The sequence below is a fragment of the Tamandua tetradactyla genome, chromosome 5 (assembly GCF_023851605.1).
Source record: "Tamandua tetradactyla isolate mTamTet1 chromosome 5, mTamTet1.pri, whole genome shotgun sequence".
In the NCBI taxonomy this organism is placed as follows: domain Eukaryota; kingdom Metazoa; phylum Chordata; class Mammalia; order Pilosa; family Myrmecophagidae; genus Tamandua; species Tamandua tetradactyla.
In genome coordinates, this window is record NC_135331.1 from 52,753,526 (window position 1) to 52,777,959 (window position 24,434).

Genomic DNA, 24,434 nt, shown 5'->3' on the forward strand with positions numbered 1-24,434 from the left:
GATGGCATGTTTAAAAATAACTGCATATTTACTAATTGTCACAGATTTTTATTTCAAGTATTGCTTTATATGTGAAGAAAGCAAATTAATGTGCATGTTGAACTTCTAAAATTGGTTCCAAATGCATTATGTTGTTACTATTCAATTCAAAAATTGTAAGCAAAAATGAGGGTGACATACCAAACTTTAAAATCTATTCTATAGCTACTTGTTAAAATGTACCTGGAAATCTATTGTTTTTTTTTTTGTATATATGTTAAATTTCACAATAAAAAAAGTTTTAAAAACTGAGAGTGAAATAAAGACTTTTCCAGAAATACAGACATTGATAGAATTTATCACCAGCTGATCCACAGTATAAGAAAAGCTAAAAGATCTCTTTCAGTCAGAAGAAAATTATACTGGATGGGAATACATAAACAAAAATAACAACAATCTAATATGAGGTTAACGACATATGTAGAAACAAATTATGTGACAATAGCACAAAGGCTGAGAGAAGAGAAAATGAAAGTATACTATTGTGAGATTTTTCTACAATATATGAATGATATGTCACTAGAAGGTAAGCTTTATTAAGTTAGAGATATATTCTATAAACCCTACAGCGATGCAAAAAAAAAATAAGAAAACAAACAGATTTATAGCTAATAAGCTAGCAAAGGAAATAAAATTGAATTAAAAAGAATAATCCAAAGAAGACAGAAAATGAGAAAGGGATAAAAAAGATGAGATAGGATAAATAGAAGACACATAGAGATAGTACATTTAAAGTTAACCATATCAATTATCACACTCAATGTAAATGGTCCAAACCAGGGGTCAGCAAACTTTTTCTATAAAGGGCCAATTAGTAAATATTTTCAGCTTAGTGGTCCATACAGTCTCTGTCACAATCACTCAGCTGTGATGGTAATGTTTAAAAAAATCCATAGAAAAAATTTAAATGAGTAGGCATGACTGAATTTAGCCTATTGGCTAAATTTAGCCTGTTTGCCAAGTCTTGCTCTAAACATCCCCATTGTAAGGTAGAGATTGTCATACTAGATAAAAATGCAAGACCCTAATATATGCTGCCTATGAGAAATGAACTTTAAAAAATAAAAATACATTAAAAATAAAAGAATGGGAAAAGATACTTGCTAATACTAATCAAAAGAAAGCTGGAATAGCTATATCACTATCTGACACAGTAGATTTCAGAATATTTAGACTATTACCAAGGATAAAAGAAGATAATTTAATAAAATCCTAAATGTTTCTGTATTTGTCAAACCAACAAACCCAACAAACCCACCAATATAATCAGAGCTGTAGGTTTATTGAAATAGAAACTGCTCATATAGAGAGATCTCAAACCAGGGAAGTCAGAGTGAATCTCAAAATGGCAAGTGAGTTACAGCAGCTTATACAAGCAATTAGGAGATTTTCAAGTGGGAAGTTATGATTGGTTGACATTTAAGTTCTTTACATAGGAGAGTCTTACAAAGTAGGGTGCAACATTGGTTATAGTATGTTTGTCCATTTTTTATAGTCTGTTCCTACCAGACTGAGACCAGCTTATCACTAAATGTTGCTCAAATTGCAACTTTATCAAGAATCTTCCACTTTCTTGGAAAATCCTGTCCTAATAGTCAATTTTTTATTCTTTTTAAATTGTGAAATATAACATATATACCCCAAAGCAATACATTTCCAAGTACATTTTAGCAAGTAGTTATAGAACAGATTTCAAAATTTGGTATGGGTTACAATTCCACAATTTTTCATTTTTTCTTCTAGCTGCTTCAAGACACTGGAGACCATCAGAAATATCAATAAAATAATTCAGCAGTCATACTCATTTATTAAATCCTATTTTCTCTGTTATATTCCTCCTACTCTCTAAATAACATATATACATAAAGGCAATAAATTTCAAAGAACACCGCAACAATCAGTTGTAGAACAGATTTCAGAGTTTGGTATGAGTTACAATTCCACAGTTTTAGGTTTTTATTTCTATTCTGCTTTAAGGTACTAGAGACTAAAAGAAATATCAGTATAGTGATTCAGCACTCGTATTCATTTGTTAAACCCAACCTTCTACTCCACCATCACCTTTGATCTTTATTCCACTCTTTAGGAGAGAATGGGCTATGCCCATTCTAACTTTTTCACATTGGAAGGGGCTGTCAATAATATAGGATAGGGAAATAGAGCTACTTGATGCTCTGGAAAGTCTGGTCTCTTTGCATTTCAGGACTTATATGGTCCATCTAGAGGTTGTAGGTTTTGGAAAGTTACCCTAGTACATGGAACCTTTGTAGAATCTTATACAATGCCCTAGGTATTCTGTAGGTTTGGCAGGAATGGTTTTGGTTGGGGTTTGGCAAGTTATGATAGGTAACAACATCTAACTGAAGTAAGGATAAGAGTGACCTCCAGTGTAGCTCTCAACTTATAGTCAATTTTATCATCTAGAAATGCCCTACCATTTTTAAGAAATGGGTCACTCCCAACAATGCCAGTGCAGATGCCCATTTTATTTTTTTTAATATGCCTAATAACAGAGCTTAAAAATACATGAAGTAAAAGCTGATAGAGAGCACTGCAAGGATAGCTCAGTGGTAAAATTCTCGCCTGATATGTGAGAGCCCCAGCTTCAATTCCCAGACTGGCACATGCCAAAAAAAAAAAAAGCTAGAACTCCAAGGAGAAATGGACAGATCCACAATTAGAGCTGGAGATGTCAATAGCCCTGTCTCAATACTAATAGAAAAGTAGAAAACTTGGAAAATATCAATTAGCAAACTTGACTTAATTTATATTTATAGAACTCTCCAAGAGTTATAGAACTTTACAAGGGCAGAATGCACATTCTACTCAAGTGCATATAGAACATTTACCAAAATGGACCATATTCTGAGCCATAAGTAAGTCTAAATAAATATGAATGGATTCAGATCATACAAAGTATTATCTCTGACCACAGTGGAATTAAACTAGAAATCATTAACAGAAGTACTTCTGGAAAATATCTTAATATTTGGAAACTAAATAAAGTCCAGAGCCTTAGCCACTAAGTTGTGTGGACATAAGAGGAGTAATTAATCAGGCTAAGGTACTGTCCACCAGAACCATCTGGGTGTGCGCTCCCTCTTCACCTCGTAGTAGCTCAGTGGGTTGTTTAACCTCTCTGAGCCTATTTCTTAATCTAGACAATGGAAACAATAATTATATTTATTATAGCTTCTTACTAGTTTTTTGGTAAGAATTTGAGTTATATGAAAAGCATCCTTGCCCTACAGCACTAGTTTGTATCAAGTACTCATTTAGAGAGAACAAATATGCTCTCCTTCCTTCCTACGTTCACATAGTTCTTGGCAGGACTTGATCTGCAGCCTACATATTCTGATTCCTTAGCATTGGTCTTTTTACTACAAATTCTATGTATTTGAATATTCATATATCTTTATAATATATTCAGTAGTTAATTCAGAAATAATCTGAAGTGTTAGCTTCCAAACAGGATTTGTTTTTTTGTTTTTTGTATTCTGCATGGTGGGGTCACATTTCATTTATTTTTCCATGTGATTGCAGCACCATTGAATTTTTGTATGTTTGTTTTGCTTGTTTGTTTGTTTTGGGGGAAGTGCACGCACCGGGAATCGAATCTGGGTCTCCTGCATGGCAGGCGAGAATTCCACCACTGAACCACCCTTGTACTCCCTAGTATTTATTTTTTTGTTTTGTTTTGGTTGCATGGTCAGGGAATCAAACCCAGACCTCCTGCTTGAAAGGTAGGCATTCTAACCACTGAACCACCAGTGCAACCCCTAATATTTGTTTTGTTTTGTTTTTTTGCACAGACAGGCACCAGGAATTGAATCCAGGTCTCCGGCATGGCAGGCGAGAACTCTGCCTGCTGAGCCACTGCAGCCCACCCCCTAGTATTTGTTTTTAACTTTTGGAAAACAGTATAATTTATCTTTAGGAGATAAGTTTTCAAAAATGATATATGCATAAAAATATATAAACCAATTATTGGATTCCTACTTTTGACATCTGAAATTCCCATTGTTTTTAAAAAGATCATTGAATAATACATGATTATTTTATATTATGGTGATTGGCTCCATAGAGAGTTAAAAAATGTTCCTATCAAAATCAGCCACAAAGGTCTCACATGGAAAATGGTGAAAAGACAGTATTTTGCATGTCAGTATTACACACAGTTATTACAAAATACTGATTATGTATTTCAATTACAAATACACAAGGAATTATAGAAGAACATGCTCAGAAAGTGCTGGTGTCATCAAGGCAATCTTCATCAAGCAGATAAAGTTTGAGCAAGAGAAGGATATAGATAAATAAAAATCAAAAGGAATTAAAATCCTGAAACTGTACTCAGATTATAACTGATTTTATTTTATATACTATTGCGCTCATATACTATTAATACTCTTCTTTTAGAAATCAGAATTTCCCCCGGATTATTGAATTTACTATTAGTTATTATAAAAATAGCTCATGCTTTATATGTGCACCATCATCAAATTTATTTTGCATAAATATAAGTTCTGCCATCTAAGATATTTTAAATTAACAGCTCCTATCAGTCTGTGAAAAACATAAACATGATAATTTGGGATAAATGATAATTTGGCATAAATTCATCTTCTCAATGGCAAATAATATACTGCCTTAAGCAAATCATTGTGTTTGTGATCTCATCGTTTTGCTTAAACTAATCAGATCTGAAAGGACCAGCAGTCTCATTTTTGTGCTACAGCACCAACACATTTAGCTGGCTCTTAACATCCCATTTCAGCTTCCCTAAAGGAAAATCCCATCTGAAGCTCATCACTTGTGCTTCTCTTTCTCTGGCTGGGTGACTTAAAAACCAAACCAATAACTATTAATCACTCCTTTCTCTTCTATCCATGATGCTATTTCTTTCCTTCCCTCCATTCCCCCTTTCCTTCCAGCCTATTTTCTCGTTATCTACAATAGTTCCTTTCATGGAACAGTCCAGGGGTAAATACGAAGGTCTCTTTGCATTCTGACTCAGAACAGAACGTTCAGCACAGTCAAGCTGTCAGCTATCCCCTTTTCTTTCCTGAATGCTTTCTTTGTTTCATCTTCATCAAGGGATGCTGTTGATTTCCTAAATGACCTCTTCCTCATAATAAATTTAAAGAACTTCTTTTTAAAAAGTCCCTCTAAACGCCTCTGTCATCTAATTTACATTTGCCCTGTCCCACATACTTTGTGTACATTCTTGTTCTCAGTCCCATATTTGGAAAGATATCTTTTTGTCCTAAAATAACTATTTGACTCTGCCAATTAATCACACAAGGGATTTTTTTGAATACTTGATATTTTAGTACCTCAGCACGCACATTTTTTTCTTGAGCTTCTCAAGAAATGTTTGCTTCGTTTTTGTTTTTATACTGGCAAGGCATCTTGTGGATTATTAACTCTTAAAGTTGTACCTTCCAACTTTTCCAAATGTTTTGGATTTGATTTCCTTCTTTCATGTGTTCTTGACTTATCTATGCCAGTGTGGCTGAAGCACAGTGATCAAAGGGGAAAGTGGTGGAAGTAGGGAGGGAGGAGTCTAGGGTTGCCCCATATGGTGTTCAGATTGTACCCTGACCAAGAACACAAATTAATGGAGTCAAGAGAGCTGGAATTCAGCCTGTGTTCTGCTCATCAAGTCCTGTGCCCTGGCCTGAGACCATGTTCCTCTAAGGAACGGGTGCTTTGTTAATTCACACAAAGTTGCCTGGTGATGGCCTAGTGGAAGTTCTTGTAACACAAGTCTTAATTTTATACTAATGCACTGAGGAACTGCTGAAAGGAAATAAAAGAATCCAATTAATATTTTGTAAAGAACACTCTTCTGTGTGTATCCCATCCTGAGATGGAGAGGGCTGGAGAAGGAACAAGCTTTTGCAGAGGAGGATGTATCAAGATTTCTGTATCATTTTATTTGAGACACCTGTGAGACATCTAAATGGCCAGGAAGCAGTTGGATATAAATGTCTGGAATTCAGAAGAGAATCTGTTCCTTATTGTGAGTGCTCCAGAGGCTGTCCTTTTCTCCATCCGTCTGAGAGACAAACATCTAAACAACTCTACAATGTTTCTGAAAGACTAATCAGTAGGCTTTTTTCCAAACCTTCCAGAAATTTACTTTGGGAGAGACAAAATAACTCCTTACATTGAATATGAACATTATGATTTTGCCTTGGGGAAAATACTCCATCCTACACCCAGTGCAATAAGCCGAATAGACTCCACATTGAGGCTAATCATCTTTCTACTTTATATTTAATGGGCTTCCTGTAAACTCTTCAAGTAAACTTTCACTTTCCTTAGGCTTCCCTTGAGAAATTTGGGTTGACTTCTGTCCTTCTCTAAGTGGCCGTAATCACAAACTCACAGTTATTCACTTTCAACAGTTTTCCTCCCAATTTACCTTGCACTTACCTCTTCTTACAATTTCTAATCATGGCACTGTGTATGTCTAGAGCCAGCCTGTCACTGGAATCCCTTCTCTAATCTCACCAGATTAACTCCCAGGCCTCAGTGACTCTGGTACTTGTAGGTTTGTTCTATCTATTGCTCCAGTAAGCAGAGCCAAAACCAATACTTTAAAACCACAGTGGGAGAGATGTTGGCCCCGCTAAAGGAAAAACTGCCTAATGCTTACAGCTGTCTGAAATGGGAATGCCTGCTGGGGAAGGGAGTAAGTTATGATTTCTGGAGGTGTTGAGGCACAGAGCAGACAATCATTTTGGTGCAGATTCTGCAGTACAGGCTGGAGGATCAGAGCATAGAGGTAATCTCCACTGACTTGAATTCTGACTCATGCTACAGCTTTATATACTTGCTTCATTTCACTTAATCCTCATAATGATCCCTAAAGAAACTGTGTACGATCCCACTTTACAAAGATCAAGAGAGGTTATGGTTCCAAATTTAAGATCACACAACTAGTGGCAGAACCAAGATTTAGAGCCAGTATTTAAACTCAACTCCAGTTGAATTGAAAGCCCTTGTTTATTCTTTGCACAGTTCACGGAAGCTTGAGAGAGTGAACTAGGGGATGTGTATGTTCTCTTCTAGCACTGTAGTTCTGAGTCAAAATATGGATATAGGCATCACTGACTATGCTTTCCTTTGATCATTCTTCCAGCCTTAATCTCACTGAAATAACAGTCTGTGAATCCAAACTTTCTATGACTTCCCTCAGGAAAGTACCACTTGAGAAAATCAGCATTTATGCTTGGTATCCCATCTGAATTTTCAGCAAAACTTAACCCTAACTAAGGGCCTCAAAATCTTTTTCTTTTCTTATAGGGTTGTTGGCAAGGACTAAGCTTACAGTATAAATGTTCTGTATATAACATGAAGGTACTTATGTCACAGCTTTTAGCATTTCTAGAAACTGTCATAATAAAAAGTCCTAAATTCCTTACTAGGAAACTAGCTAATTCCCATCACCTTCCTTTTTCTCATTCCCATTTTATTTGCTTCCTATAATCAAGACCCAGCAGGGAAAACAAATTTTGAATAAATTTATTTAGAGTCCATATAAATGAAATATCATATATACAGTCTTCAAAAGGTTATAGGATATTTGGCCCAGTATCAATTTTTCTGGCCCAAGGTCTGAGCAAATTTTTAAAAATTCTTTAATATATAAATATCAGAGTCTGAAAATAAGGTTAATGCACTTAATTTAAAGTAAAATGGCTTCATACCTGTGTGTTAAATGCTGTTTTCTAGATTGAAACTGAAAGAGCCCGACATTTAGTTGAATTTCAGGAGCAAGCTCTTCTCTTTAAGGAAGAAGCTAAACTGGAACTTGATATTGAAAAGGAAAAACACCAAGAAATAATCCAAAAGTGTCAGAAAGAACAAGAAGAACTACGAATGAAGGTCTGTCATTTTGATGATCATCATTATTTAAATTGCCATGGCCAATCTATAGAGGTTGGTTATTTTTCTAAGAATGCTACCACATAGGCACTGTGCCTTGGCCTTAGACATGTAGTTAAAATACTTTGACTATTCTTCAAAATGGATAACTGAAATAAATTATATACGCATGTAGTCCAATTATATATGGATTTTCCTACTAAAATAAACTTACTTGTAGCAGCAGTATAAATTATATAACTGATTACTAACATGGCTAGATATTGCAACATCTAAAATATCCAACGTAGAAAAAGATTATGAGGTGTTTTATGTAATTAAATTTTTCCCAGCAAAATTTTATCCCCTTTAATTGCAAATATTTTCAATTCTAAACATTTTTTAACTAAGGGAAATATCTTTAAGTGTATTCCACACCACCCTAATTTCTTAAACAATGTGTCCTGAGCATAATTTAAGTTTTTTTTTTAATGTTTCCCTTTTGCTCTTTTTTTTTTATAGATGCAGAGTATGGTGGTTTGTTGTTTTTTAAAACCAGCCAAGGAAACTAGCTAATTCCTATTCCCATTTTATTTGTTTCCTATAATCAAAACCCAGCAAGGAAAACAAATTTTGAATAAATTAATTGAAAAGCTGTATAAATTAAGTGTCAAACGAGACCTAAAGTCATCTGCTTTGGTGTGCAGGAGCTATGGCAGAGCTATCACACTAGTGAAAAATTGGCCAGGGCTGCTATCTGGGCATGAGACCAGTGCAGTCACGCAGGGCTGCACCATCAGAGAGGCCTTGCACTTGGGGTTTTAATGCTTTGCAGATGCTATCTAGAAATTCTTAATAATATTATCTTTAATTTTATGTTTTGTAAATGAAGTCTGCTTGGGAAAATTAAGCATATGCCGGAGCTTAGAAGCCTTCCTCTCCTCATTCGTGACCTGAGAGATAAGACTTGCCCCTTAATCTGGGCAGCTCAGGGTCTCCTCAGCATGGAAACAACTTTGTTTTGAGGTCCTTTCATGAGGACCTCAGCACAGACACCAGGAGGGGGTCAGGCTTGTGTCCCATGGCATCTCGGAGTGGGGCAAAGCCGCAGCCATCCCCCCAGTCTGGCTATGCCATGGTATGTTTGGTTAGTGACCTGGCAGGAACCCCTCGCCCACCCAGTCCTGGTTTTGAGTCAGTGCCGAGGCTGTAATCCCTTGGGGGAGGCCATCTGTCCTTGGGTTGGGGCAGCAGGCCCATAGGAAAGGGAGATTGACTTTTCATTTTTCACTGGTTCCTTCAAATTATATAGCTAGCCTGAAAATGGGACGTTATTTTCTAAAATAAAAGCAATGAAATATAGAACAATATTAAAAATATATAAACATCTAAGAATAGATTGGCACCTTTCTACACAAAACTTAAAACAACCTGAACCTGTTTGCCTTCATTTCTGAATTAGAAAAGATCATTTTCTCATTCGTCTATACTCTTCAAAGAATTAAAAAAAAAAAACTAATATATAAATAACAATAACAAAACCTTTAGTTGTCAGCTTGGTCCTGGCCCTCTAAGAAGCAAATTTCTAACCTCCGAGTCCCAAGTTTGTTGCTGGACCAGGGCCTAGTGTTACTTTACTAGCAATTCTTCCTTGGCAAAAGACTGCTACTGTTTCCTTTTTCCCTCCCTTCCTCCCTCCTTTATTCATTCATTCATTCATTTATTATAGTGGTAACAAATATATAACACGAACATTTTCCATTTAACCATTCTTAAGTGTACACTTCAGTGGTTTTATGTACATTCACAATGTTGTGCCACCATTACCACCACACACTACCAAGACTTTTTCAAGACCCCAAAGAGAAACTCTGTACCTATCAAGAAGTACCTCCTTATTCTCCCCTATCCCCAGCTTCTGGTCCTGTAATCCACTTTCTGTCTTTATGAATTTGCTTATTCTAAATAGTTCATATAAGTGGAATCATAAAACTTTGTCCTTTTGTGCCTGTCTTATTTCATTCAGGATGTTTCCTAGATTTATACATTTGATGGCCTAGATGCAGAACTCTGTTCCTTTTTTTTTTTTTTTAACTTTTTTTTATTGTATAGTATAACATGCAAAGAAAAGAAATAAAAAAAGCAATAGTTTTCAAAGCACTCTTCAAAAAGTGGTTACGGAATAAATCCCAGGGTTTGTCATGGGCTACCGTACGATCCTCTCATATTTTTCCTTCTAGCTGCTCCAGAATATAGGAGGCTAGAAGGCTTAAATATTTTTTTATCATCACAATCGACTTCTTTTTCCTTCTTTTTTGTGAACAATAACATATACACAAAAAAAGTTATAAATTTCTAAGCACAGCACCACAATTAGTTGGAGAACATATTTCAGACTTTGACATGGGTTACAATTTCACAATTTTAGGTTTTTACTTCTAGCTGCTCTAAAATACTAGAGACTAAAAGAGATATCACTTGAATGATTCAGCATTCATATTCATTTGTTAAGTCCTATCTTCAATGCATAATTCCACCATCACCTTTGATCTTTCCATACCTCTCATTGGGGTTGTTTGGGCTATGGCAATTCTAAATTTTTTATATTTTGGAAGGGTCTGTCACTAATATAGGGTAGGGAGATGGAACTATCTGATGTTCTGGAGAGACTGGGCTAGGTTTCAGGACTTATCTGGACCAGGGACCCATCTGGCGGATGTAGGTTTCTGGCAAGTTACTCTAGTGCCTGGAACCCTGTGGGATCTCATATATTGCCCTAGGTGTTCTTTAGGATTGACTGGAAGGGTCCTGGTTGGGGGTTGGCAGGTTATGCTAGGTAGAAGGTCTATCTGAAGCTTTTGTAAGAGCAGCCTCCACAGTAGCCTCTTGACTCTATTTGAACTCTCTCTGCCACTGATACTTTATTAATTACACTTCTTTTCCCCCATCAGAACTCCATTCCTTTTTATGGCTAGTATTCCACTGTATGTATATACCGCATTTTGTTTATCTATTCATCTATCACTGAACACTTGGGTTGTTTCCACTTTTTTAGTTATTGTGAAAAATCATACTATAAACATTGGTGTACAAGTATCTGAGTGTCTTTTTCAGTTCTTTAGGGTATATATCTAAGAGTGAAATTTATCAGATCATAGTAATTCTTTGTTTTGCAGGAATTGCCAAGCAGGTTTTTTTTTTTTAAGTGGTTGTGCCATTTTCCATTCCGACAATGTACAAGGGATACAATTTCTCTGCATCCTTGCCAATACATGTTATTTTCTGTTTTTAAAATAATAGCTATCCTAGTGGGTGTGAAATGATATCTCATTGAGGGTTTGATTTGCATTTCCCTGATGACTAATGATGCTGATCATCTTTTTGTGTGCTTATTGACTACTTATGTATCTTCTTTGAAGAAATGTCCATTGAAGTTCTTTGTCCATATTTCAAATGGTTTGTTTGTCTTTTTGTTGTTTTGAGTATTGTGGCTTTCTATGCTTTTCCCTTTAGATGGAAAACAAAATAGTGGACAGATGCCCACCCCCACTGAAAGAGAATGAAAACCATTTTTAAGAATGCCTAAGCATAAAAATGATGGGACATTGCAGTATTCATTCATCATTTAAAGGCCTAGGGAGAAGGGAAGGGGCGCAATTAAGGAAACGTGGCAAACACTGTAGGTAACTGTGTAAAGCTTTCATCTGGGAAGTGACAGAGCTCCTTTTTGTACAATTTATAAATGAATTACAAAGTACTTTTAAAATATGAGACCCAATCCATTTCTGAGAAGTCATACTTCCTGGTTTTTTTTTAAATTAAAACTATTTTTAGATGAAATGTAGCATTTAAGAATATGAGAATAGATATGAAAATCTCTTGAACAATCAGGGATAAATGATTCCTTCAAGCACACATTAGGCCTCCCAAAATTGAGGAAATACCAGTCTTTTTAGTATTTCAGCACAGTCGTTTAACAAATGCACACACCAATGGAGAGGATTTTTCACACAAGAGATCAAGAGAGTAATACCCACAGACCAGGAGGCAGAGGTCTCAGTGCACAGGCAAACTGTGTGTGAGTGGTGGGGACAGGGTAAACTCAGGAGAGCTAGATTTGGATAAAGAGGAAGCAGCAATTCAGTACCAGCTTAGACAGGCCCCAGCTGCCCAAATGTTGCAGCTTCTCAAGAGAAGTCAGAAGTTCAGATTTTATAAGTGAAAAATCTGATTGTTAAATGTTGACTACCTTTTTAAAAATTCAGGATATGTTTGTTGTGATGTAAACCTCCTCTCCCAAGGATAACCTGCTGTGTTGACTGTACCCCAGATGCCAGAAATCACTGTTCAGACCTAGCAATGACCATCTTCCTTCCTGGATTAATTAAAGATAATGAAATGTAAATTTATAAAACTACTAACTAATGAGGGAATAGATTTCCCTCATTCTATTATTATTATTTATTAATAATAAACAGTTATTCCTTATGTAAATTGAACATTTGAAACAAATTTGGGGTCCTTAAGTCTTTTTAAGTAATAGTTCACAGACTCTTTGGAACTTTGGTCAACAAATATTTTCCAGATTCTTTGTGGCCTAGTTTCTTGTTGTGCTAATATTTATAATATGACAATATCTGTAGAATAAATTATAAGACTATATTTCATCAGAAGCGTCTCTGCTCTTTCTGATTTGTTTTCTATTCTTTATTCTGTTTTTTAAGGAGCAGGAAAACAAGCAGTTTTTTCTCTTCTAAAATGGTTCATGACTATGAAGAAGAACTTTCCCAGGTTATTCTCTCATCTCTTTATCTAGAGATTCCACCTTGAGAAGCAGTGTATTTTCAAAGCATTTGATATCCTTTAGAATTTCTCTGTGCAATATAGTAAGCCACTAGCTATATGTGGCTATTTAAAGTCACAAAAATCAAACTGAGTCACAGAATTGGTTCCTCAGCCACGTTAGCCACATTGCAGGTGCTCACGAGCCAGTCCTGACTCCTGGGGGCTGATCAGGGAACTTCTCTCCCCAACTCTATCGTGCGATGTCATGTTGGCAGGTTCAAAGTGGCACAGTGAGAGTATTTACACTATGGAAATTAGCACATGCCACAAGCCTATCCTTTTTTTGTTTTGCTTTGCAAAGTCAGATATCAAACACTTACCAGCACACCACTGACAAAAGCCATATGTGGCAAGACTAGCACAGAATACTTCCGTCATTACAGAAAGTTCTATCAGGCAGAACTTCTGCTCTAGAAGATATTGGTGTGGGTCTTTCCCCCAGTAATCATATACAAGAAAAAATAATGTATGTTAAATTTTAGTATTAGTAGAGTATAACTGTGGTGCTCCCCTAACTTCAACCCCAAACATCAGCCATCTCCAGGTCCCAAAGCCATCCTAGGGTGAGTCCAAACAAGCATCTGATCCACTTGTTAAGTTTTAAGCTGCCTTTGGAAGCTCAATCCAGTCACAGAAATTTATATACTTCCAAGGGTGCCCAAATGATTAGTGTGATACTTTTTTTAGTTAGTAAAAATAAAAGTTTTATTGTTAACTTTTAAAAAGAAAATCTTATCCAGGGATCCCCTCCAAAAAAAAAAAAAAGAAAAGAAGATGTTAAAGCCTACCTATGTCATAGGATTTGTTTTTATCTGATTATGTATAATAACCTTCTTTAAAAAAAAACTTAAAGAGATAATTACCTAGAGACTATTACCTGCAAACTAATAGAAGTTTTATCTTACAGATATCTGACTTAATCGCAGGCTCCACTAGAGATCTAAGGCTGGAAGTGGCTGCTCTAGAAGAAAAACTCCGTGAATCCCATATCCAGTATACTGAAGAATCTGAGACAAAGGAAAAAGAAATAAAAAACCTTAAAAATTTGATTGCAGAATTTGAATCTCGCCTAAAGAAGGAAAGTGACAGTAATGATTCCATTTCAGAGAATTTGAGGAAGGAAATGAAACAAAAGTCAGATGAACTGGAGAGAGTAATGTTGGCACAAACACAACTGATGCAGCAATTTAACCAGTCCCAGGAAGAGGTAGGAAACTGATGACAATAACATTGCAATTAGTAAAAGAGCATGTTCTTTCCCAAAGCAAACAAACAAAAACATGAGAGGCAGCTTGGTGTCATGGAGAGAGTCCTGCACTGTTAGGGAACCGGGACCATATCCTGCCTCTGTCTTTAGGCAGTCATTTAGCCTCCTGTACCTGGATTCCTTTTCTGTAAAATGAACACATTGGACTATGTAATCTCTAAGGTTTCCTCAGTGCCCAGTTCTGCTGTGTTGCAAATGCCTATTTAAAACTTCTAAGACTAGGAATTTTTATATATATTTATATGTCTTATTTGTTTCTACATTATATCTTTGCCGAAGAAACTTTTTGGTCACTTGCTGCTTAAGTCTAAAAAATGTTTAAACAATATATTTTAAATGTAATTTTTCTTTAGGGTTTTATTTTTCTTTCAGCCTAGACTTGTAAGATAATTTACACATGATGGTCTTCCTTCTTATGTATGCATGATTATTTTAACAATATTTTTATTTAAACTGAGTAGATACTTTGAAAAACTTTTTTCTAACAAATTCTTGTTTCTTGACTACTAATTCATTTAAAAAGAGTGAAGCAATTAATATGTTCTCTAATCATCAAATTTATGTCAGACTAGAAAATTTGATTCCATTCATGGCAGTATAGCAAATAAAAGCAAATGAAAGAAGATTTTGAATACTAGTGAGAAGTAATATTTTTGCTGGTTTTATTGACAAAAGGAAAATGATAGAAGTATTGATTGTAAGCAATCAAATAAACTATGTTCTTAATATATTTAAATTAACACCCAAAATAAAGTTTATGTCATTATCATAATTATGAAGTGAACCTATAGCAAACTTATAAATATAAATTAAAATATGGAATGAACAGAGTACTGGATTGAGAATAATTCCTAAGTCAACCCCGTAAGTAGAAATTACTTCCATGTTACAGATAAGGAATGAGTCAAGGAGGTTAAGTAGCTTGCATAAAGTAATACAGTTTGGTGGAACAAAGATTCAAATTGGAGTCTCCTTTATACATGTTTTCTTTTCCAAGAAACCTGACCTCAGGCTTAGTGTTTAACATCACCAGGCCAAGATGCCTGGAAATGACAACTGCCATTCCCTGGTCTCAAAAAAGAATTTAAAGCAGCTTAAAACAATAGGCGCTTGTTATTTCTCAGTTTCTGTGAGTCAGAAATCTGAGCATGGCCTAGTGGGGTACTTCTGACACAAGGTCTCTCATGAAGTGGCCCTCAGCGTGTCTTCTAAGGCTCCTCCTCATCTAAAGGCTCAGCTGGGGAAGGATTGGCTTCCAGGCTTACTTAAGTGGTTATCATCAAGATTTATTCCTTCACAGAGTATTGGACTGAAAGCCTCAGTACTGTGCTTGGCTATTGGCCAGAAGTATCCTTCAGTTCCTTGCCACATGAAGTTCTCCATAGAACAGCTCACATGGCAGCTGCCTTCCCTCAGGGCAAGCACAGAAGAGTGCGTGAGAGAGAGCAATAGACGGTATTCAAGACAGAAGCCAAGTTCTTTTGTCACCTAACCTCAGAGGAGCCATCCCTTTGCTTCTGCTGTATTCTGTTCATTACAAATGAATCATTAAGTGTAGCCCACGCTCAAAGTAAAAGGATGATACAAGGATGTGATATCAGCAGGTGCAGATAATTGGGGGCCTTTTAGAGGCTGCCAAGCACAGGACCTTTGGAGGTAAGTTTAGCAGGGGAATTTGATGAAAAGTGAACAGTGAATTTATTGATTTTGAAAGGAATAAATTCCTTATTGATTTTGAAAGGAAGCCACTTTGAAATGTGGGTTTTTGAAAGACAGAACGCTGGGTTGGTATATAAATGAGCATGGACTGTTACTAGGTAGAAGGAAACAACCCTTTCCCAAATAAAAGTTAATTAAGGATATGCTTGGAGGTGAGACTCTTTTTTGGGGGAGAGGAAAGACTGAATTTACTACTAGAAGTTACCAAAATACCATCTCAATATTAGATAATTAAAACTGAACTGTAAGAGTAAACAAGGATGCTTTACCATGCCAAAACCAGCCAATTCAGTTAAGCATGCCAAAGTCTAGAATATTCTTATAAAAAAAGGAAATGAGCCAATAAACAAAATGAAAGTTGTAGCATGTAAAATAGAAAGCACTACTTTTTTTTTTAATCATGTGCCCCAGATACTTGAAATTTCTCAGATTGTGGAGAAATAAACTGCATTTAAGTGGAGAACAATTTCCCATTAGAAAGAAGATAAATTAATGGTCTAATAAGGAGGCTAATTAAAGGGTGGAAAGTTCTGCTCTCTTTCAAGTGGCCACAGAGTGAGTGGACTTTGTTTTTAATTGTATGAAGAAAATTCTCAAGAATAGGAAGAAAGCCCAGGCCTTTAAAGAGAAGACAAAAAAAAACTTTCCTAAGTGGAGCAGAAATTATTGGAGAGCATCCACAAAAACAACAAGGGTCAAGAAAGTGGAGGGTAAAGCCGCAAGAAAAGGTACAGGTCAGTAAGAAGAAAGAAAATGGGAAATAAAACTGTGTTGAAAATGTAAATGTGAAAAAGGATGCTGAACACACACACATACACACATACACACACACACACACACACAGAATTGGAACATAAAAAAAAATGGAAGTGAGAGAAGAAAGTTGATTTATTGGGCAATAAGACATCACCATTTGAAGCCAGGTTAAAATGGATCACATGGTTCTTGCTGCCAGTTTTCCTTCCTACTAGTTCCCTGCAGGTCTTACCAAGAGAGTACCACCCTGCTGAGGGTGGCCTTGGTGTGAGCCACAGGAAGAAGGTGGTAAATTAAAAAACAAACAAACAAAAAACAGTTCGTGTATGACCACTAAAGGAAAATAAGTACAAAAAATTCAATATTTTTGTGATTTTTAAGACTATAGATAAAGAAAACAAAGGGACAGAAGTTTTAAATTCTACCTGCTCCTGTAGCCATCTGTTGAAGGTGAAAGATAATAAAAAATAGAAAGGAATGCTGGTTAAACATGGAGAGATGAGTATATATGTTTATGTCTGCTTCATTCCAAAATACCATGAAAATGACAGTAAATTAATTTTTAAAATGTATGAATCCATAAGGACAAAAAGAACAGGAGAGAAGTCGACACTAGATGAAAAAAATGTCAACAAAATTTGGGGAAGCTGAAAGAAAGATGAGAGGTAGCTGGCTTATCGGCCTAGATGACATTGAAACCTAATGCTGTGGGAGGCAGAAGGGTGGGGGCATCCAAAAAGGAACAAATCTAATTATGTAACACAACACTGGAAAGGTTCTGAAATTGGTTCAGATACCTCTGAAACAGGGAGAAAAGAATGTGGTAGAAAACAGGACTGTTTGAAAAATTGTGAAAGAAGCAGATAGACCCTCAAATGCCCTCTCCAACCCCCAAGAAACCGTCTCCTCCCATCCTGGCATGGCATCTGAGGTTTACTCTTTAGAAAAACTGAACGAAAGAGGCTTTGAACCTGAGGACAGCAGAGTGTGGGATAAGGCAAGAAATTCTAGTGCAAGTCTCTATTTTTAATGGTGAGACCATCCAGTTCCTTTCACCCACTCACTTCCCAGAACCCAGATAAACAGGCTTACATATCCATAGCCAGGAAATTGGAAGAGCCCTTTTTGGAGATATGAACCTGCTCAAAAGAAGAGACCTGTGGATACTTACAGTTGAGGGTCTCCCAATGAAATGACTAAGCCTTACCAAAGTACACAGAGCCTTTAGTAACATTTTGGAGACTCATCTTAAACATGAATAGCCAAGGTTCACCAAACATTTGATAGTAAAGAGACCCCCCCCCCCCAAAAAAAGGGAAATAAAAGCAAAAAGAACTCAGTAGAGAGCAAAAGAGAGATTTAAGAAAGAAAAGTATCATGAATATATATCATAAAAAGATATTACATCCAGGAAACATAAACAGGAGGCTATGAAAAAAAAGAACAAGAATTAGTATTAAATATAAAACTAAAGTAAAAAATGAAATATTTATGTTAGATGATATAAAATGAAAAAATCTCCCAGAAAGTAGAAATAAAAGGCCAAGAGGTGGAAGGAAGTAAAGAAAATTAGAGGATCAACCTAGGATATCTAGTAGCTCACTAATAAGAGTCCCATAAAGAGAGAAAAGAGAAAAGGAGAGGAGGAAACTCTCAAGGAACTAATCCAAGAGTGTTTCCAAGAGCTAAAAAACATACGTTTCTAGATTAAAAGGGTCCACTAAGTGGCCAGCATATTGAAAGGCACTTCATTCACGAAGACATTTCATGAAATGTCAGTGCCCTAGAAATAAATATAAGTACAGCACTACCACAAAGATATTGTAGTTCCAAACAGTGAAATAAAGTGAATATTCCAATAAAGTGAATCACATGATTTTTTTGGTTTCCCAGTGCATTTTAAAGTTATGCTTATACTATACTGTAATCTAATAAATGTGCAATAGTATTATGTCTAAAAAATAATGTACATACCTTAATTTAAAAATCCTTTATTGTGCTTTTTTTCAAAGCCATCAGCCTTCAGGGAAACTTGCTCTCTGGATAGTAAAAATATTCTGTTCCTGAGCCCAAGTCTGTCCTATCTTCCATGTAAAAGCCAGATAGTAAAATTAACATTGGGACTCAGACTCCAAACCTGAAAAGCCGTCTGTTACAATCACCTAATCTATAGTGCAACACTGACAAACCAGAAGAGCAAAGAATGGACTTGGAAATACAGAGAAAATAAATATGAATAAATGTAGCAGAAATTATAGGATTTCTGTAGGGTATAATGACTTATATCATATTAAAAAATTAGATTGTGATAATTACATCAATATGTTAAGATTCTCAGAAAATGGTAAACCTGAAACTTGCCTCCTTATTTTTCCTATATTTATAATGATTTAAAAATGTCTACATACTATACTTATGTAAAAAAAATACTTTATTGATAAAAATGCTAACCATCATCTGAGTCTCCAGCAAGTCATTATCTTTTTGCTGGTGAAGGGACTACTTGATGTTGATGGCTGCTGAATGATCAGGGTGGTAGTTGCTGGAAGTTGGTATGATGGTGGCATTTTCTTAAAAATGACAACAATGAAGTTTGCCACATTGATTAACTCTTCCTTTCACAAAAGATTTCTCTGTAGTATGCAATGTTATTTGATAGCATTTTACCCACAGTAGAACTTCTTTCAAAATAGGGGTCAATCCTCTCAAACCCTGCTGCTGCTTTGCCAACTAAGTTCATGTAATATTCTAAATCTTTTGTTGTCATTTCAACAATGTCTTAGTAGAATACTAGGAGTAGATACTATCTCTAGAAACTTTTTTTTTTTGCTCATCCCTAAAAAGCAACTCCTCATTCATTCAAGTTTTATCATAAAATTGCAGCAATTCAGTCACATCTTCAGATTCCATTTCTAATTCTAGTAAGATAACTATTCCTACCATATCTGCAGTTACTTTCTCCACTGAAGTCTTGAGCCTTTCAAGGTCAACCATGAGGATTGGAATCAACTTCTTCCAAACTCCTGTTAATGTTGATATTTTGACCCCCATCTCATGAATCACAAAGTTCTTAATGGCATATAAAATGCTGAATCTTTTCCAAAGTTTTCCAATTTACTTTGCCCAGAGACATCAGAGGAATCACTATCTATGGCACCCATAGCCTTATGAAATGTATTTATTAAATAATAAGACTTGATAGTGAAAATTACTTCTTGGTCCATGAGCTACAGAATGAATGTTGTGTTCATGGCATGAAAACATTACTCTCATTGGATATCTCTATCAGAGCTCTTGGGTGACCAGGCACATTGTCAATGAGCAGTAACATTTTGAAAGGAATTTTTTTTTCTGAGTGGTAGTTCTCAACAGTGGGCTTCAAATATTCAGTAAGCCACACTGGAAACAGATGGCTGCCATCTAGGCTTTGTTGTCCCATTTATAGAGCACAAGCAGAGTAGATTTAGCATCATTCTTAAGGTTCCTAGGATTTTCAGAATAGTAAATGAGCATTGCTTCAACCAAAAGTTGCATCAGCCTCTAAACAAGAGAGTCAGCCTGTTCTTTGAAGCTTTGAAGCCAGGCATTGACTTCTCTCTAGCTATGAAGTCCTGGATGGCACCTCCCTCCAATAAAGGCTGTTTTATCTACATTGAAAATCTGTTTAGTGTAGTCACCTTCATTAATTATCTTAGCTATATCTTCTGTATAACTTGCCACTTCAGCATTTCCTGTTTCACCTTGCACTGTTATGTTAAGGAGATGGTTCTTTCCTGAAACCTCATGAACCAACCTCTGCTATCTTCAAAGTTTTCTTCTACAGTTTTCTCACCTCTGTCAGCCTTCATAGAATTGAAGAGAGTTAGAGCCTTTTTTCTGATTTAGGCTTTGGCTTAAGGAAATGTTGTAGCTAGTTTGATCTTCTCTCTAGACCACTAAAACTTTCTCCATATCAGCCAGTAGTAAGGCTGTTTTGCTTTCTTGTCATTCATGTGTTCACTGGAATAGCACTTTTAATTTCCTTCAGGAACTTTCTACAATTATGACATTGCTGTTTGGCACAAGAGGCCAAGCTTTTCGCCTATCTTGTCTTTCAGTTTGCCTTCCTCACTAAGGTTAATCATTTCTAGGTTGTGATTTAAAATAAGAGATATTGGGAAAATGGCACTGATAGACTTGCTTAACACAGGGTAGCCACAAACCTTCAATTGGTAAAAGAACAAAACAAAACAAAAAACACAATATCTGCAAAGCGAAATAAAGTGAAACAAAATGAAGCAAGGTATTAATGTACTTAACAGTTTCCAGAGGGAAAAAACAGATCACTTATAAAGGGTCAGAATCAAATTGGCATCAGAATTCTTAGCAGCAACAGTAGAGACTAGAAGGCAATGACTTCAAAATTCTAAAGGAAAAATATTCCCAGCCTAGAATTCCATATCCTGTCAAACTGTCAGTCACGTATAAGTGTGGAAAAAGGATATTTTCAGATGTGAGATTTTTCAAAAATGATACCTCCCTTACAAATTTTTCAGGAAGCTATTAGAGGATATGTGACACCAAAATGAGGGTGTCACTAAGGGGAAGATATAGGAATCTGGAAATAAGGGTTTCAAAACAGGAGAGAAATGAAGGGAGCCCCAGGCTGATGGAAGAGAAAGATGCAATGATTACAGCAGTGCAATGGATTTAGAGAATAACCAGGTTTGGTTTGAGCAGAAGGACGGAGGGCTCTTAGAAGTATGTTTCCAAAAACAAAACAAAACTGATAGAGTATGTGGAGTGTTTGACTATATTGAAAGGATATTTACACTTTTGAAAGTGAGTTTGGTGAAGGATAGTAGTCAATACAGAAAAACTAAGCAGATAAATAACAGGAAATAATTAACTTTGAGATAGAAGGAAGCTGTGCAAGAAAGGAAAGGTGAACATAGTACACTGCAGGGTTCAGATGTACATAATATTTGTATAGCTATAATAATATAAAACTGAATATAGATTTGACTAAAATTGTGATCAAAATATAATGTCAGGATGAGGGAAGGAAAAGCATCTGTTCAGAGTTGGTAAAGAAAACTAAATCCTCATCTTCCATTCTATGAAATCAATCAATAATATTCACAATTTTAAAGTCATGAGTCATGGATAATGGTGTTGTTTAAAAATATAGAGGTAACTCTCAGAAAAATAACTAAAAAACTTGAAAATGTTTGTTTCTGGTAGGCAGAAAACTTGGACATGTGAAGAAATGCTCTTTTCCATCATAGTTTTATAGTATTGTTTTACTTTTTAACTGTGTGTAATATATTAGTTTAATTTTTAAAATAATGAAAAGGAGTAAGTTATAAAAGGGACCTGGTAGAGGGTGGCAGAGAAGAGGAAAATGATCAAGAGTATAGAAGAAAAATCAGAAGAGTTATAAAATAAATTAAAAGCAGAGTATGAACCTTAAGGATTTTTTAAAAAGAGTTCTCAAAATAAAAGAACTAAGACACAGCAGATTCTCATTTAAACTTTAGTAACAGGTATTTGGCAAACTTCAACTTATTTTTCCAGTATCAGTCTAAGGAACACACCTCCATGAAGCTGCCAAATCCCAGAAGCAAGCTTATGCATGCTTCTTTGCTCCTATTGCAGATGTTTATTCGTTTATTGGCAGGCAAACAAATAGGTTTTTTTTTAAATAAATTTTAAGAAGGAAAACAAAGTGGAGTAAGAGGATACATTCTGATGGAGGGGTGCTAGGTTAGATGGGGTGGCCAGAGGACTCTCTGAAAAGGTAATATTTGAATAGACCTGTAGTGAGAGAAATCAAAGAAGACCTAAATAAATGGGAGGACATTCCATGCCCATGGATTGGAATAAGTAAATATTATTAAGTGTCAATTTTACCCAAAGTCATTTAAAGATGCAACACAATCTCAGTCAAATTTGCACAGCCTTCTTTGCAGAAATGGAAAAGCCAATCGTCAAATTTATATACAAGGTTTGGGGCCCCAAATAACCAAAACAATCTTTAAAAAAAAAAAGAGTGGAGTTGGAGGCCTCACACCTTCTGATACTAAAGATTATTACAAAGCTATAGTAGTCAAAATAGCATGGTCCCAGCAAAAGGACAGATATGCAGACTAACTGAATAGAATTGAGAGTTCATAAATAGACTCTCATGTCTATGGCCAGTTGATTTTTGATAAGGGTGCTAAGTCTGCTCAATGGAGAAAGTATAGTCTCTCAACAAATAGAGCTGAGAAAAAAATGAATATTCATATGCAAAAGGATTAACAGTGATGCTTATTTCATATCAAATATAAAATTAACTCAAAATGAATCTAAGACTAAATATAAGAACCAAGACTATAAAACTCATGGAAGAAAATGTAGGTAAGCATCTTCAAGATCTGTGTTAGGCAATGATTTCTTAGACTTTACAACAAAAGCATGAGGAACAAAAGAAAAAAATAGGTATGTAGGACTTCATCAAAATTAACTTTTGTGGGACATGACTCCCACGGGTGTAAACCTCCCTGACAACGTGGGATAGAAATCCTAGAATGAGCTGAGACGCAGCATCTAGAGATTGAGAAAACCTTCTCAAATAAAAGGGGAAAGAGAGAAATGAGACAAAATAAAATGTCAGTGGCTGAGAGATTTCAAATAGAGTTGAGAGGTTATCCTGGAGGTTATTCTTACACCTTATATCGATATTTCCTTTTTAGTTTAAGGTGTATTAGAGAGACTAGAGGGAAGTGCCTGAAACTGTAGAGCTGTGTTTCAGTAGCCATGTTTCTTTAGGATGAATGTATAATGATATAGCTTTTGCAAAGTGACTGTGTGATTGTGAAAACCTTGTTCTGATACTCCTTTTATCTACAGTAGGGACAGATGAGTAAAACGAATGGATTAAAAATAAATAAATAATAGGGGGAACAAATGTTAAAATAAATTGGGTAGAGGGAAATACTAGTGGTCAATGAGAAGGGGGGCGTAAGGGTATGATATGTATGAGTTTTTTCTTTTTTCTTTTTCTTTTTCTGGAGTGATATAAATTCTGAGAAATGATCATGGTGATAAACATACAGCTATGTGATGATATTGTGAACCATTGATTGTACACCAACTATGGAATGTTCATATGTTAAGAATGTTTGTGTTTGTGTGTTGATTGGTTTTATTAATAAAAATTTTTTTAAATAAACTTTTGATTGTCAGAGGACTTCATTATGAAAGTAAAAAGACAATTCATCAGATTGGGAGAAAATATTGGAAACCACATATATGATGAGGGTTACTATGCAGAATATATGAAGGAATCCTACAACACAGCAACAAAAAGACAAACAGCCCAATTAAAATGTAAGCAAGGACTTGAATATACATTTCTCCAAAGGAGATATAGAATGGCCAGAAAGCATGTGAAAAGATGCTGAATATCATTAGCCATTAGGGAAATGTAAATTAAAACCAAAATGGATGGCATTTCGCACCCACTAGAATGGCTAGTATTAAAAAACAGTAAATAAGTATTGGAGAGGATGTGGAAAAATGGGAACACTTGTTCGTTGTTGGTAGGAATGTAAAATTATTCAGCCACTGTGAGAGAGAGTTTTGTGGTTCCTCAGAAAATCAAGTAGAGAATTAGCAAATGACTTGGCATCCTACTTCTAGTATATCCCCAAAAGAATTGAAAGCAGGGACTTGAATAGTTTACTTGTACACCTATGTTCATAACAAAATAACTCACAATTGCTAAAAGATGGAAGCAAATCAAATGTTCACCAACTGATTAATGGATAAACAAAATGTGGTATACTGGTACCTTGGGATCAACAATTCCATTCTGACCAAATTGGGGACAAGAAGTGTAATTAATAAAGTATCAGTGGCAGAGAGAGTTCAAATAGAGTCGAGAGGCTACTCTGGAGGTTGCTCTTAC

The 24,434-nt window shown here is 35.6% G+C and overlaps 1 protein-coding gene across 13 annotated transcripts in view; it reads left to right on the forward strand.

The window, feature by feature from the left end:
• The window catches only part of LEKR1 (leucine, glutamate and lysine rich 1), a 281,731-nt gene that overhangs the window by 237,202 nt on the left and 20,095 nt on the right, over positions 1–24,434 (forward strand). For all 13 annotated transcript variants that reach the window (XM_077160861.1, XM_077160870.1, XM_077160863.1 and 10 more), the window contains 2 exons: positions 7,783–7,935; positions 13,667–13,966. In XM_077160861.1, the coding sequence (XP_077016976.1) occupies positions 7,783–7,935; positions 13,667–13,966 (453 nt within the window). The remainder of the gene's footprint in view (positions 1–7,782; positions 7,936–13,666; positions 13,967–24,434) is intronic.